This window comes from Heloderma suspectum, chromosome 13 (assembly GCF_057233095.1).
Source record: "Heloderma suspectum isolate Gila_16-S chromosome 13, 16-S_ref, whole genome shotgun sequence".
Taxonomy (NCBI): Eukaryota; Metazoa; Chordata; class Lepidosauria; order Squamata; family Helodermatidae; genus Heloderma; species Heloderma suspectum.
The window spans coordinates 6,107,718-6,123,572 of record NC_139470.1 but is presented as its reverse complement, the minus strand read 5'-3'; the positions used below and the strand labels follow the sequence as shown (position 1 = coordinate 6,123,572).

The window sequence follows — 15,855 nt, the reverse complement described above, 5'->3', positions numbered from 1 at the left end:
GGCCGCATTCCAGTGGTGGGTATGGCCAAAGGCAAAGGGACAAGGCCCAAACTCCCAAAATACCAAAAGCAGCAGCATATTTTTAGCTTAAAGCTCTTACCGCCACTAACTAAGCTTTAGGAGAGGCATTTCAACCTTTTAGAATGGAGGAAAACTGCACAAAAGCCAGGAAACCACCAAACGATCAGTAATGGTGGGAAAGGGGTTGGGCCAGGGGAAAGGAGCAGGGCTTTGGGGGGAACCCAAAGGGGGTCAGATTTGGCCCCCAGGCCTGAGGTTCTATACCCCTGGTGTATAGGATAGCCAACATTTTTAATTGTAGCGGCTGCTTTTGCAGTGAGAAGGCAAGGTAAAAATGTCTTACATACCCATCTCAGAGCAATGTGCCGAAATTCACAGATAGCTGGAAGCCAAGGTTCATGCTGCTGTTTTGCTGTCATCAAGGCCGCCCACAGGCCTTCCACGCTCATCCCTTCCTGCTGTAGTGCACCATCTAATTGGATGATATTCCCTACTTAGAAGAGGAGGCAGATGCGATTTGAGCAATGCCCCTCATTAGCCCATAGCCCTCAGTTTTTCAATTGCACCAGTTCCAAGCCTAAAGAAGGGACGTGAGTGGTGTGTAGACACTATGAATCTTAGCAGGAAGAGAAGAAGGGGAATAAGTACTAAAGTTTCCACCTTTCTGCTGTGGTAGTAAAATCCGTTTTATTCCTCCAAGTGCTTGGGATTTAACCACAAGTGAGGTTTACTATTTGTTCTTTTTGCTCTTGAATGGTTTTATGAAAACATTACATGGCTTCATGCACTCAGTTGTTTAAACCATTTTATTATATATCAGTTGACTTGGGAACACTTGTATTTAAAAGGTGATACAGCAGTGTGGTTAAGTGAATAAATATTAGATGTGTGAAGATTCAAGAAACATCCTTTTGTTTTATAGAACGTCTCTTTCACTCTCCATCCTGGGAAAGTGACAGCACTGGTGGGTCCCTCAGGCAGCGGGAAGAGCTCCTGCGTCAACATCATGGAGAACTTCTACCCACTCCAAGATGGGCAAGTCCTGCTGGATGGGCAGCCTGTTAGCATGTACGAGCACAAGTACCTGCACTCAGTGGTACGCGTCGCCAGTCATCGTCTCCTAGCTCTAAGTGGCATTAGGTGTGGCTCAGTCAATTGTCTGCACGGGTAGAATTCAGCTTCCTGAAAATATTAGGTTCCACTTAGAAAGAAAAGCAAGTTTCTAGTCCTTAGGGTTGTGAAGATAAGTTTGAAATTACTGTTGCTGAAATCTCAATTATGCAGACTTAATCTGCATAATTTATGCAGGTTGCAGAACTCACCTCAGATCCAAAGAACCTGTTCCGAATCTCTCATATCTTTCAAGTCCAGAAGGTTCATGTAACCATTGGCCAATGAGTGGGCCGTACATTGCAGTGCTGGTTATTAGAAAAGTCCACTGCAGTACCACTAACACACATTGGCAAAGAAAAAGGACTATAAAGGTGCAACCCTATGCATATTTACATGGGAAAAAAGGCCTACAACTCCCAGCATGCCCCAGCCAGCATAGCTGGGTGGGGCATGCTGGGAGTTGTAGGCCTTTTTTCCATCTAAACATGCATAGTATTGCGCCCTAAGGGGTTGCATTACTCACACAAGACCAGGAAGTCATGTAATTAATCCCTGAAATTCATTCTGTTGAACAATGGATGCTTTTTCAAGCAAGGATAGTTAGTCATTGAAATTGTGGCTGTTCTCCTCCTCTCCCCATTTCTTTCTGTAGATCTCTCTGGTGAGCCAAGAGCCGGTGCTCTTTGCTCGATCTATTGCAGAAAACATCTCCTACGGCTTGACCTCTGTCTCGTATGAGTCAGTCATTCAGGCTGCCGAAAAGGCCAGCGCCCACACGTTTATTACAGAATTGCAAGACGGCTACCACACAGGTATGGAAAGTCTGCTGAACTGTGTCTTTGAGAGATCAGGTTGTACTAACAGGTGGTGCTGATCTTGCCAGATAGAAGAGCAGGTGGGTGCCCCTCTCCTCCCCATGTGTCCAGGTGCCTGCTTTGTGCGGTTATTCTCTCTCTTTCTTACAAGCACACTTACTTGTGGGTTGTTTTTTTAGATTATTTGCCCCATCTGAAACTGCGATATGAGTTTAAATCATGAATAACGCTGACTAGGAAATAATTAAATCTTAATAAAAACATTTCATTTCATTTATTTCATTTCTATATCACCCAATCTTTACAGCTCTCTGGGCGGTCCACAAAAATGAAAACCCAACATGCAACATAATAAAAATATAATATTAAATATTTAACGTACCAAACAAAACCACACACACAACAATTTCGAACAGCTAAAACAGTTAACATTATAATACTAGGATCTGATAAAACAGCTGACATTAAAAGGCCCTATCATATGCCATTTTGTAAATTGCCCAGATAGCTTTGGCTATTGAGCCGTATACAGATGTAATAAATGCAATGAATCAAATGCCTGGGAGTAGAGGAAAGTCTTAATGTAGCGCTGAAAAATGACGATGTGGAACATACCGAGAGCTTTAGAGGACTTTATCTTATTAATCTTTGCAATAGTGTTGTTCGAACTTTTCATACCTGGGACTCTTCTTTTTCCCCGTACAATGTCTTTTGATTGGTTAATTCTGGAAGCCGCCCATCTGCCAAGCACCCCAGGTCAGTCAGGGATGGCACTGTGCTTTCTGGGCAATGGTGATTCTTCAGAGATTCTGCAGCACCTGTTGTTTGTAGTGCTGGGATGTGGCTGGGAATCTTGTTCTGTCCTTACTTCTTCCCTTGGGGTGATACTGACTGGGTTTAGACGATCACGGGGGTAAAAGAAGCCATCATGGTTTCTCCCCCTGCCCCCACAATTTGCTTAATTACCCTGCAATGCAGCATGGGTTGCCATGTCATCCAAATCCAGCATGGTGTGCAGTGGGGATGACATCTTACCCACACCACAGCTCATAGCCTGTAGTAGGGGTTGTGGCGTTGGTAAGAAGCTGCCCCCACTGCTCACTGCACCGGATTTGGACAACACAGCAAGCGGCGATGCATCGTAGGTAATAATTGAAATTGTGGTCATGTGCGCAGCGTGCACAGAGGTGGGGGGAGAAGCCATGATGGCTTCTTCTACCCCCCCTGTGATCATCCAAACACAGCCACCATCTGTATATTAGTGGGGAGAATCACAGAGTTGGAGTGGGGGGCCTTGTAGTCCAAACCCCTACTTCACACAGGACATCCAGAGCTAGAGCATGCCCTTCAGATGGGGGCCCAGCCTCAGCTCCAGTGAGGGAGAGCCCACCACTCCTCTAGGTAAGTCATTTTGTTGTTAAACTGCCCTCACCATCAAGACGCTTCTCCTAATGTCCATTGAAAGCTCCCTTAATGTAAGCCCATTAGATGTAGTCTGACACTATCATCACTATCACTGTCAGCAGCAGACAACTAGTCTTTGCCCTTTTCTATGTGACAGCCCTTCAGGGATTTGCAGAGTTCTCTCATGTCCCCTCTCAATCATCTCTTCTACAGGCTAAATGTACCCAGTTCCTTCAACATTCCTCATAGCGTTTGTTTTCTGTACCACTGACCATCTTCATTGCCCACTTCTCTACCTGTTCCAATTTGTCTGTGGTGCCCAGTTCTGGACACAGTATTCCAGGTGAGGCCTGACTAGCATAGAATCAATACTACACAGGGCCTCTCCAGTCCAATGGGCATAGAGTGGTGGATGCATCCAACATGGTGACTTGGTTTCTCAAGGCATACTTGCTACCCCTCTTAACAGCACATCAGTGTGCCCTGGTGCTTAGTTTGGGCATCACTGCCCAATGTATTTTATCCCCATTTTGCAGACTGGGATGGGGACAGGTTGAGGTGGCTTACGTAAGAATTTCCTACTAAGTCCATAGCAGTGGTGAGGTTGTTGGGTTGTTGTTTTTAATTGGATGTCCTTGTTTCTTAGCCTCTAGGCTGCAGTAGGCTTATGCTTCTTCCCCTTCCTTTGACCCAACAGAAGCTGGTGAAAAGGGAACCCAGCTTTCTGGCGGTCAGAAGCAGAGAGTGGCTATCGCACGAGCATTAATCAGAAACCCCCCAATCTTGATCCTGGATGAAGCCACAAGTGCACTGGATGCAGAGAGTGAACATGCAGTAAGCGGGAAATTTGGGGAGGTGTTTTTGTTGAGGCACAGGTTTGGGGAGCCAATGTTACAAGTGAAAGAAATTGCCTTCCCCCAGCCTTCCCCAACCTGGTGCCCTCCAGATGTGTTGGACTGCAACTGCCATCATGGAGACAATGGGAGTTGCAGGCCCACACATCTGGAGGGCACCAGGTTGGGGAAGGCCACCTTACACTGATGTGGAACCCCATGGGGAGGGGTCCATGTAACCCAAGCAGCTTTCCAGGGTCTCAGGCAGGGGCCTTTCCCAGCTGTACTTCCTGATAAGATCACGTTAACTGGATGTGCCCTTGGCTCAACCTGGAGCCTTCTGCATGCAAAACTGTGCTCTGCCATGGAGCTATATGGCCCCTCTTCTCGATTATATGACAGAAAATTGGGCACACCCCTACCACACATGCATATGTTCTATTCAGAGTCAAACCACTGGTCTGCTCTGCCTCAGTGCTGTTTAGTCTGACTGGCAGTAGCTCTCCAGAATCTCAAGGGGAGCTCCCCCTCCCGAGCGTTGTTCCCTGAGGCCCCTTTTAACTAAAATATGCCAAGGACTGAACCTGGGAGATTCTGTACGGAAGGGAGGTGCTCTGCGACAGAGCTATGGTCCCTCCTCAGAGGGAGGGATGAATCAGGTTGCGCACACTGGACCTGGGCAATCCCATCCCATCCCTGAGCAAATTCAAAGCAAGAATTAATATTGGAATATGGGAGCTTTTTTTACCCTAGCTTATCCACAGGTTGGCCATTTTCAAGCCTGCTTTTGTGTATGCATGTGTATTCTGGGGGAAGAGTTCCGTTCTTTGTTTGTTTGTTTTCACTTCCTGTGCCCTGTCGTAAACCTCTGGGATGGGTCTGGCTGGAAACGCGAATGAAAGGAATTAACCAAGTCTTGTTTTGTGGTGGACTTTTCATTCCTTTAAACATCTCTCTCCCTCGGCAGATTCAGAGAGCCATTTATGGAGATGTCCAGAACTACACAGTGCTGGTCATAGCTCACAGGCTGAGCACTGTGGAAAAGGCACACAACATCATTGTTCTCGACAAGGGCCATGTGGTACAGCAAGGGACGCACAAGCAGCTCATGGAAGAAGGAGGCCTTTATTACAAGCTCGTGCAAAGACAAATCCTGGGCCATGAAACCGGCACGGGGGACGGCTGTCAGTTGGATGGCAGTTTGGCTGGCATCTGGAAAGATTCTCCAAAGACGGGGCTAGCCAAAGAGTTCCGGGTATAATGTCTCACATGCTGGACTTGGTAGCTTTGAGCTTGATAGCCGTGCTCTCGGAGGTGAAAGTACTAAGGAGTCCTGTTGAAATGCCACTGGAAGAGTTGTGCTCCTTAGCATAGCTTCACTAATGTTTTCTGTATGATGATGCCTGTTTACAGTCCTAAGCAGAAGGCATCCAGTGTGCACTACTCCCAGTGGGGCACTGTCCTGCTGATCAGAAAGGGAACCAGTGGGCAACAATTCCCACAGACACTCATGCGTTCCCTTCTCCCACTGAAACGCATGCAAAACTTGCTGTTATTTATAAACGGGTGTGATTTTAGGCTGCATGCATTGTATGGGAAGAATTGTGACCTGTGAAGGATCTCTGTGGCTAGCTGTGTGGACTAGTAAGGAAACCCTGGCTTAGAGGTGGGGCCTAAGCCAACAGTTGCTTTTTGGAATTACTCCAGTGCCTATAGACATCCTCTCTACTTCCATGAAAGTTCAGTTAGACCTATTAAGTATAGTGCGCTCGTTGAAGCATACTTTCTATAGGGTGCTTGGCTCAGCGTTTTGACCAGCTTATATCCAGAATTTGCAAAAATGACTGGTGGTTCTGGATACCTCTGACTTAAAGCGTGCAACATGATACACATCAAGTATACAACTTGATATGGTGTGATATTCACACGGTGAATATGCATGATTATTTTTTTAAAGCCAGGAGCTTTTAAGGCTTGTTTAAATTGGGCATCCAGAACCATTATTCCTTTTTGTGTTTGGTCCCCCGAGGGTTGCCGCAGCAGAACCTCCATCCATAACAATGGGGTGTAGATGAGAGATAACTACTGGATTGCATCCCTGGCATGCAGCAATTGCCTTGATGGTAGTAAAAACCCTGAGAAAGATCCTTCTTCCCACAAGTACCTTGGTTAGCTTTTGATTTTGGAGGTGGGCACTTTTAAAAGAGAAGTAACTTTTAATTGCAACGTAAAATTGCAACATTTCTGTTGCTATTTATTAACTGTACACTGTCAATCGGGCACTCCCATTCACAGCAGACAATCCAATTTTCAAAACGTTCATTTTGCAAGAGTAGTCAAGTTTCTTATTTTGGTTTGAATGCCTAAAATCAGGCATGAAAAGTTTAAGAAACCAGTATGCTCCATTAGGAACATTTCCTGCATGAGCACAATTCACAGAAGTAGGACTCCTGGAAGAACAAAGATTCTTCTACGCGGCTTCCATTGGTTTCAGTGAGGTTTGTGAGAGATTTTCCCCAGTAGATTTTGTCCATATTGGAGGGTGGGGGGGAATCCCAACAAAATCTTGTTTAAAGCATGGGTTTTGTTAGCAGTTCCAAATAATTGGTGAGAGCTGGAGGCCATCTTTTACTTTCTTTAATCATCAAGCTTTGGTTGCCTGAATTCAGTTCGTTTTGTTGTTCTGTTAATTGTAGCAAAACAAGGGGGGAGCAGAAAATACAATTCCAGCTCCACTTTGTATTGCCTACTTTGACCCAATTTTTTTTACAGTTCCATAAATGATTAGAAGGAGCTTTCAGCAGCCAAATGTGTGCTTTAAAAAAAACCCCAAAATAGAATATGAATTGAGGATTGAGCAATTTTTAAACATTTGTCGCTCCAGTTGCACTTGGTTGTGAAATTACCTCAAGCACTTTAGCTCAACTGAATTCCTTTTCTGATATTTTGATGCTGCTGTGTTTTGGGCAGATTTTTCTTGTTTGCAATATTTAAAAGAAGCATATAATATTTTAGCAATATTTTACACACACTTTACAAAATTAAAAAAGACTACCTCTGACACTCCGCTTTTTGTCTCAGGAGAGGGTGTTTTGCTTGTTTTCCAGATTGTGTCTTATTGGGACGGCTGCCTCCCGAGGGTAGCAAGGTTGCGCATTCGCCAAGATCACAAGACTGGCTAGCAGTGATATCATTGTCATTCTCGCTTTGCTTAGAGCACCCAAGACACTTACCGAGGCAGCATGAGAGAATCCATGAATGTCCTGCCTCTTCCAGTTAAGGCAGACTTTTCCCAACCTTGAGTTACCAGATGACGTTGGACTAATACTCCTATATCACCAGCCATTGTGCGTAGTGGTCAGGAGTTATTGGAATTGTATCCCAATATCTGGCAGTCCAAGTTTCGGAAAGGCTGAGTTGAGGGGTCTCACTGAAAGTTGCTTCCTTGAGAACTTCCTCTGGTTACTCGGGGTTTTATCACATGTCATGGTGACTCATGTAAAAGGTTGTTGTTTTTTCTTGTTGCGGATATCTTCCCTGCGGGCCTGGCTGCTTGGCATGCATTTGCTAACCAAGGGCCACTTTAAGGGCTTGCTTTGAGTGCAAGCAACTTGGTGCCATTGACTCACCAGTGCCTAATCAGATGGATCCTTCTTCCTTCTCTTCTGATCTCTTGTAGTCACTATAAAGTATTTCCTTGCAATGGCCAGCCACATATGTAAGATTTAGCATCATGTTTGCTTCTATAAGTCTGCTCCCTACATGGTGAGACAGGCTGATCTCCTGGGAAGCTGTGGGCAATTGCTAGCGGAAGTGGTACCAACTTTTGGAAGCCTTGTAGCATTAATATACCATCTGGCCTTCCTTTGTTAGAATTTAGGGTGTAAGCATGAGGCAGTGACTTAGTCTTTTACACAAGGCTGCTAATCAACTGTTAATCTGCTGTATCTGCTTTCGGTTTTGTCACAGAATTGAGATCCAAGCACTACACGAGGAGTGTTTCCTCTCCTGCTTTTCCATAACCTCTGGGTGGAACCATGTCACAGAACTGAGATCCAAGCACTACACGAGGAGTGTTTCCTCTCCTGCTTTTCCATAACCTCTGGGTGGAACCATGGTATAGTGGAATATTGCAAGTACACAAGAGGAAATCGCTCTTTCATTTTCATAATTAAATGCCTTATTTTCCCTGCTCTAAAAATACTTGCCGAAAGTGCTGGTCGGACACAGAAGTGAAACTGGAGGGTCATGACATCTAAAGGATATGTAAATAACCATGAACAGGGAATGATGAGAGCACAATAAATGCCTCATGTAGAAAAGGCCTTTCAGTGGGCTTCTAGGGTACTGGCCAGGTACAGGTCACAACATTGACAGGTATTTTGAGTGGTGGTGGATCTGCCTCCAGCCCTCTCTGGCCAGATGCACATCCTTCCAAACTGAATCATGCTCAAGAGCAAATGATTCTTTCTGTTTCCAGACATAGATGGCTGCCCAGAATACTTGATAGGCTGGGCCCAAGTAACAATCCTGAACCCATTTTCAATCCTGCCCAGAGTAATGTCTTTAACTTAAAAAAAAAAAAAATAGCTTAGAAAAAACAGAGGTGCTGTATAAATTTTAGCTAGATATCAACACATAGGGGCTGTTCACACAACACACTAACCCACACTCAATGGCTGAATGTGGGTTGTTTTGAACCATGGGTTGTTTGTTGAACCGTGGGTTAGTGTGTTGTCTGAATGCAGCACGTTTTCCGCAGGGTGGGTTATCGTGTTGTCTTAACACAGCCAGGGTGGCTTGTTAACGATGCCTTGTGGCTTGTTAACCACCCTGAACAACCCAGCAACAACCCATGGGTACTCAAGGTTGCTTGTCCAAGAAAAATAAGCCACACTGCATGAAAAATAAGCCACACAAGGCACTCTGGCTGCATTCAGAGAACACACTAACTCACAGTTCAACAAACAACCCATACTCAACCACTGAGTGTGCATTAGCATGTTGTGTGAACAGCCCCCTATAGTGTCTAACAAAATGAAAAAACTTGAGCCAAAAGCCTATCAAAAGCAAGGGAGAGAAGCAAAAATGTATGCTAGATTGGAATCCAAGTACCAGTGTCATAAAGAAGCAAAGATGAAGGAAAGCAGAGTTTCTGCTGCAGCAGAGAAAAAAACATTGGTTCATGTAGGGAGGTAGGAATGTAAGCACTTCTTAGCTTCAGAAGTGAAACTACATCAAGCTGTTTCCTATCATGCTGTGATTTTTATCACTGTAATTAATCATGAAACAGCGGTCCTATCACCTTCTGCTTCAGCAACAGTCTTACTTGTTTGTTGCTGGGGACCCTTAGCAGATGTGATGTAGGCCACAGGACCCCTAATGAGAAACAAGAAGAATATGTTCCAGAGCTAATTCCTAATGCCTTGGTTTTTTCCCCTCGAAATCTGATGGGCAATTAATACTACCTATTACTAATAAGAGTTAATTTGAGAGATGGTGTTTGTTGTCAACAGAGCCCTGCTCAAAGACACTGAGAATCTGATTCTGGAGTTTCCAAAGCAAGAAGAAATTAATATATTTGCAAAGAGCAAATCTTAAGAGGAAAGGGCCAATATATTCATATAATATACACCACCACAGGCATAAGAACACAAGAAGAGCCCTGCTGGATCAGACCAAGGGTCCATCTAGTCCAACATTCTGTTCACACAGTGGCCAACCAGCTGTTGACCGGGAACCCACAAGCAGGACACAAGTGCAACAGCACCTTCCCGCCCATGTTCCCCAGCAACTGGTGTACATAGGCACATTGCCTCTGGAATTTCATACAAGGTGAGGTTTTCACATGAACAGCATGGCAGTCTCAAATCTGTCAATTTTCTCGCATTATCATTCAGTGCAAATTATTCCACAACAACTATTATTAGAATGGGGGATTGGAAGGAAGGTGGCTCCCAGGTGTCATTTTCCTCTGTTCCTATGCCTGGGCCACTTATGTTGGTTATGCACAAGGTTAAACACATGTTTAAAGAGAAGTCACAGTGGTTTCTTCACACACACCATGATCCTGTTTTCTCTCTGGCTTTTCAGTGTGTGCAGCATGTGTTTTGTAAAGTCAAGCCCTTGGTCAGCTGCCGCCAATCTTGCCCCTCCGTTGTTGCTTGAAACCAGCTGTCCACCCTTTTCCTTATTTTTCAAAGCAACACAAGTACATTTTCTCATTGATATATTCATCCTTAGCAGTATATGTCAAATTGAACAGCAAACAATTGCAAAGCAGCTTTGAGGATTGGAAGGGAGGTGTCTTGATAATGTCTACTCCTGTGCTAATGCTTATGACAAGCTTTGGGGGCCCGTTGGCACATTTGGTGATTTGAGAAACTGTCCTGGGAACCAGCACAAAATGGGCACACTGCACATGAAAGCGTTGTCTTGCAGCTACCTGACACCTTCATTTCCTAAGAATGTCTTTGAGCCCCACGTGTGACCCGGAGGCATTCATGGGAAAATAACATGGGAGTAGCTAGAGGGCCCTTACTTTTCTCTGAAGTGATCCCAGCTGCCAGCAATAATTTTTGTTACTTAAAAAACATTAAGGGGGGGGTAGGACACCTCAGCATGTGCCAAGAGAGGTGCCTGAGGGCACACTGCTGCCCAAAGGAGCCATTTTGCCTGCGCCTGCACTAGCTTTTCAGCATTACCTACGCTTGCAGTATTTATTTTTTTCCAAGCTCCACCCAGAATGGAGGGAGGTACTTCTGTACTGAATGTAGTGAAGGTGTTCCAGATTGGCAATTATGCTCTACAAATGTTACATCTGTCTTCACCCAAACCTTTATTTGTGTGCCTTGATTCAAATTTGCCAGTTTATGTATAGTTTGAGAACATAGCTATTTTGTATACATACCACCATCAACATGTTTGTACAGTAGTGGTTTTTGTTAAGGAGAATGCAGTTTAGTTTTAGGGTGACTTGAACAAGGTGCATGAATTTAAAAACCTACTGCAAGAGAGTGGTAAAGAATTCCAAAGATTAGACTTGCAAATTAGATTCCCTCTGAATTTACCAGTACAGACTGCTGTGAAGGTGACTCATAGAACATAAATACACCCAACAAACATGCTGAAGTTAACCTTGAAAGGATACCCAGTCAAGGGTGTGGTTGAGCATAAAGAGAGCACATTTACAAATCAATCAGGTCAAATGTCTCTTCAAATCACAGTTATAATTCAAGGAGGCTGGGTGCCAATTTTTTATGAACAAAATGGCTGTAATTATGATGGTCAGTATGTGTACAATGGGCTGGACTGCTGGAAGGACACTGTGTATGTGATCATAAATACATATGCGCAATGTACCTCTTGTAAGCGTCGACACATGTCAGCTTGAGGGCTTAACAGACCGTGTAATCGGGAACAGGAATTCAGACCACATAAGGGAGTAAGGTACAAATAAATTTTATTAAACAGTAAATCAATCACAAATTCCAGCTACAAAGGGATAATTACCAAAGAATGAGCAAAGGCAGCCGTGTTTGGCCATAAGCAAAATTCCAACATCTACATTAGTGGGGTGGCTAATCTCTGATCTTCATCTGAGACCTGGACTTTTCCCATTCAGCCTAGGGTGAAGGCTCCACCAATGGAACAGTTGTCCCCTCTCCATGGGAAAACAATGACAAGAAAGAAATGGAAGAGCGGGTGAAAGAAGGGTTCAGTTCTCCTTTAAAGCACCTCCACCCAGTTTTGCCTTATAGGAAGTTGTGTCACCAGGTTTTGGTGTCAACTCTTGTGCCCATATTTTCTCTCTCATGCGCGCACGCATGCACACACACACACACACACACACGTGAGATCCCATAGGTCTTGCCCTCAGTATTACTGTGTGCCCCCCACATACACACAAATGAAGTGCGGTGTTTCCTCATATAGGTGAAAGGTATGTTGCAATAACATTTTTGTCTGTTTTGAAACATATAATTGCATTTATTAAAATGGAAGAATAATTCCTTCATTGACCTTGAACTAATTATCTTCCCATGTGTTTTTTTTAATGAGAGCCAAGACTATCCTATTTAGCTGCACAACCAGGAAATCCTGTCTGAAAATGATCAGCTGTGCAATTGTTGACATATCTACAAGTGAATGCTCAAGTACCCCAGCTCACATACTAATGATTCCCTGTCAAACAAGAAGCACAACTGTATTTATTTACTGTGCAACATCTCTGCCCAAAGCTTCGTCCTTTAAAGATTAAGAATATATACAATACAATTTCGCTTCGTAAAACGATAGCTTGGCGGGGGGGGGGGGGAGAATGTATGTGTTCTTTGTTCTTAGAAGGTGTATGTATATGTCACAGCAGGCACTGGTTTAGAAGAGGCCTCCCCCCGCCCAGCGGGAAAATAGAGATAATGATGCCTTCACCCCAATCCCACTAGAGTTAGCTATGCCTAAGTCCCATTGGAAGTAATGGAACTTATTGGAGGAAGGACAAGCTCCTCAGAAGACAGGCAAAATACAAATGTGATAAAATTAGTAGGTGAGTAGTGGTGTTAGCCAGTTAAATCTGTGGTAATTTTTTGGCATTTTTCTCCTTTCATAATAGCTCTTATTTAATAGCTGTATGAGAGAGTTCAGCAAAGATGGCAGTAATACAATTCTGATTATCATACAATTTTCAAAACACTAAAATACTAATTCTCATAGTACCTTGTGAATCGGTATTTTTCCAGTTTTCAAGACTGGAAAAAAACCAGGTCCTGCAAATTAAAAAAAAAAAATAGCATAGGAGTTTTGAAAAATGCTTTTAGCTTTTGGAATTGCAAATGTTTATACTGTTACTTTATGAGTATTTATTTGGAAGCAATTTCCATTGTGTAGAGTAAGGTTTACTCTCATGTAAATGTGCATTGGATTGCAACCTTGAGCAGATCCTACTTTAGGTCACAGGATGAAATGAACACTACAATTATTTGTCAGAAACCAAAACATAAGAATTCTTAAGGCCAAGTTGTACATTAATGCCTATTAATGCTTCCTTAAGATGTGTTTTTATTCTCTTACTTTAAAATGTCTAATAGAATTATTCACTGAGATCAAGGAGATCATAACATTTAACAAAAGCACTTGAACTCCTGTGTTCTTTCTCTAGTAGAAAACTGAGTGATTAGGTCCCTGAACAGCAAAGCAGGGCTCTTACATAAGATGAATGCCACTTGGCCATTTACCCCACCCAAAGAGCTCTTAAACTCAACTACATATGAGTAATTAGGGAGAACACTTTTTGCCTATAGCAAAAGCATTCCTGGGGAAGGCAGGAACCTTGATTTTTCCACTGGGATGTTGCTATTGAGGAAGCTTTTCAGTTATATGGGTGAGTAGTGGAACAGTGAAGTCTGCAGGTTTTAGCTGTGGCTCATGCGGACTGGGTGCACTGTATGAATACATCTGTTTCTTAAAATGGGCAATGCATGAATGTGTCTTAAGATGTCACCATCAGGAGTTCCACAGGACAAAGTGCAATAGTTGCAATAATGTTGGCTGGGGGAAAAAAAAAACCCTCCCAGCAGACATAGGAAGCTGCTTATACCATGTCAGTCCACTGATTCATCTAGCTGCTTTTATCAAGTCACAGCATTGATCCATAATGGCATACACTGACTGGCACCACCTGCCCAGAGATTCAGAGAAGAGTCTTTCCTAGTCCTACGTGGAGATGCCAGGAACTGGACCTCGGGCATTTTGCATGCAAAGCATGTCTTCTATCACTGAGCTATGTTGTTGTTCAGTTGTTCAGTCGTGTCCGACTCTTCGTGACCCCGTGGACCACAGCACGCCAGGCCTTCCTGTCCTGCGCTCTCTCCCGGAGCGTGCTCAAGTTCATATTCATTGCATCCGTGATGCTATCTAGCCATCTCATCCTCTGCCGTCCCCTTCTCCTTTTGCCTTCAGTCTTTCCCAGCATCAGGGTCTTTTCCAGAGAGTTTTCTCTTCGCATTAGGTGGCCAAAATATTGGAGCTTCAGCTTCCGTATCTGACCTTCCAATGAGCACTCAGGGTTGATTTCCTCTAGGATTGACTGATTTGACCTCCTTGCAGTCCAGGGGACTCGTAAGAGTCTTCTCCAGCACCACAGTTCGAAAGCATCAATTCTTCGGCGCTCAGCCTTCCTTATAGTCCAGCTCTCACAGCCATACATTACTACTGGGAAAACCATAGCTTTGATTAGACGGACCTTTGTCGGCAAGGTGATGTCTCTGCTTCTTACTATGCTGTCTAGGTTTGCCATAGCTTTCCTCCCAAGGAGCAAGCGTCTTTTAATTTCATGGCTACAGTCACCATCTGCGGTGATCTTGGAGCCCAAGAAAGTAAAATCTGTCACTGCTTCCATTTCTTCCCCTTCTATATGCCAGGAAGTGATGGGGCCAGATGCCATGATCTTCGTTTTTTTAATGTTGAGTTTCAAACCAGCTTTTGCACTCTCCTCTTTCACCCTCAACAAGAGGCTCTTGAGATCCTCTTCGCTTTCTGCCATTAGGGTGGTATCGTCTGCATATCGGAGGTTGTTGATAATTCTCCCAGCAATCTTAATTCCGATCTGTGATTCATCCAACCCAGCATTTCTCATGATGTACTCTGCATATAAGTTAAATAAGCAGGGTGACAATATGCAGCCTTGTCGTACTCCTTTCCCAATTTTGAACCACTCGGTTGTTCCATGTCTGGTTCTTACTGTTGCTTCTTGACCCTGGTACAGGTTTCTCAGGAGACAGGTAAGGTGGTCTGGTACTCCCATCACTTCAAGAATTTGCCACAGTTTGTTGTGATCCACACAATCAAAGGCTTTAGCGTAGTCAATGAAGCAGAAATGGACGTTTTTCTGGAATTCTCTTGCTTTCTCCATGATCCAGCAAACATTGGCGATTTGATCTCTAGTTCCTCTGCCTCTTCTAAACCCAGCTTGTACTTCCGGTAGTTCTCGGTTCGCATACTGCTGAAGCCTAGCTTGTAGGATTTTGAGCATCACCTTGCTGGCATGTGAAATGAGCGCAATTGTGCGGTAGTTTGAACACTCTTTGGCGTTGCCCTTCTTTGGAATTGGAATGTAAACTGACCTTTTCCAGTCTTGCGGCCATTGTTGAGTGTTCCAAATTTGTTGGCATATTGAATGCAGCACTTTAACAGCATCATCTTTTAGGATTTTAAATAGCTCAGCTGGAAGACTGTCATCTCTGCTAGCTTTGTTGTTACTAATGCTTCCTAAGGCCCACATGACTTCACTCTCGAGGATGTCCGGCTCAAGTTCAGTGACCGCACTATCATGGCTATCAGGGACATTAAGATCTTTTCTGTATAGTTCTTCTGTGTATTCTTGCCACCTCTTCTTAATCTCATCTGCTTCTGTTAGGTCCCTGCCTTCTTTGTCCTTTATCATGCCTGTCTTTGCACAAAACGTTCCCTTGAGATCTCCAATTTTCTTGAAGAGATCTCTAGTCTTTCCCATTCTGTTTTCCTCGATTTCTTTGCATTGTTCATTTAAGAAGGCCTTCTTGTCTCTCCTGGCTATTCTCTGGAACTCTGCATTCAGTTGGATATATTTCCCCTTTCTCCCTTGCTTTTCGCTTCCCTTCTTTCTTCAGCTACTTGTAAAGCCTCATCAGACA

At 44.0% G+C, this 15,855-nt stretch overlaps 1 protein-coding gene across 1 annotated transcript in view; it reads left to right on the top strand.

Annotated features, from left to right (window-relative positions):
- The window catches only part of ABCB9 (ATP binding cassette subfamily B member 9), a 40,206-nt gene extending 32,612 nt beyond the window's left edge, over nt 1-7,594 (top strand). Inside the window, exons 9-12 of the mRNA XM_084820047.1 lie at nt 944-1,117; nt 1,787-1,946; nt 4,051-4,187; nt 5,154-7,594. Coding sequence (XP_084676173.1) covers nt 944-1,117; nt 1,787-1,946; nt 4,051-4,187; nt 5,154-5,447 — 765 coding nt within the window. The 3' untranslated portion in view covers nt 5,448-7,594. The remainder of the gene's footprint in view (nt 1-943; nt 1,118-1,786; nt 1,947-4,050; nt 4,188-5,153) is intronic.
- Nucleotides 7,595-15,855: the final 8,261 nt, after the last annotated feature.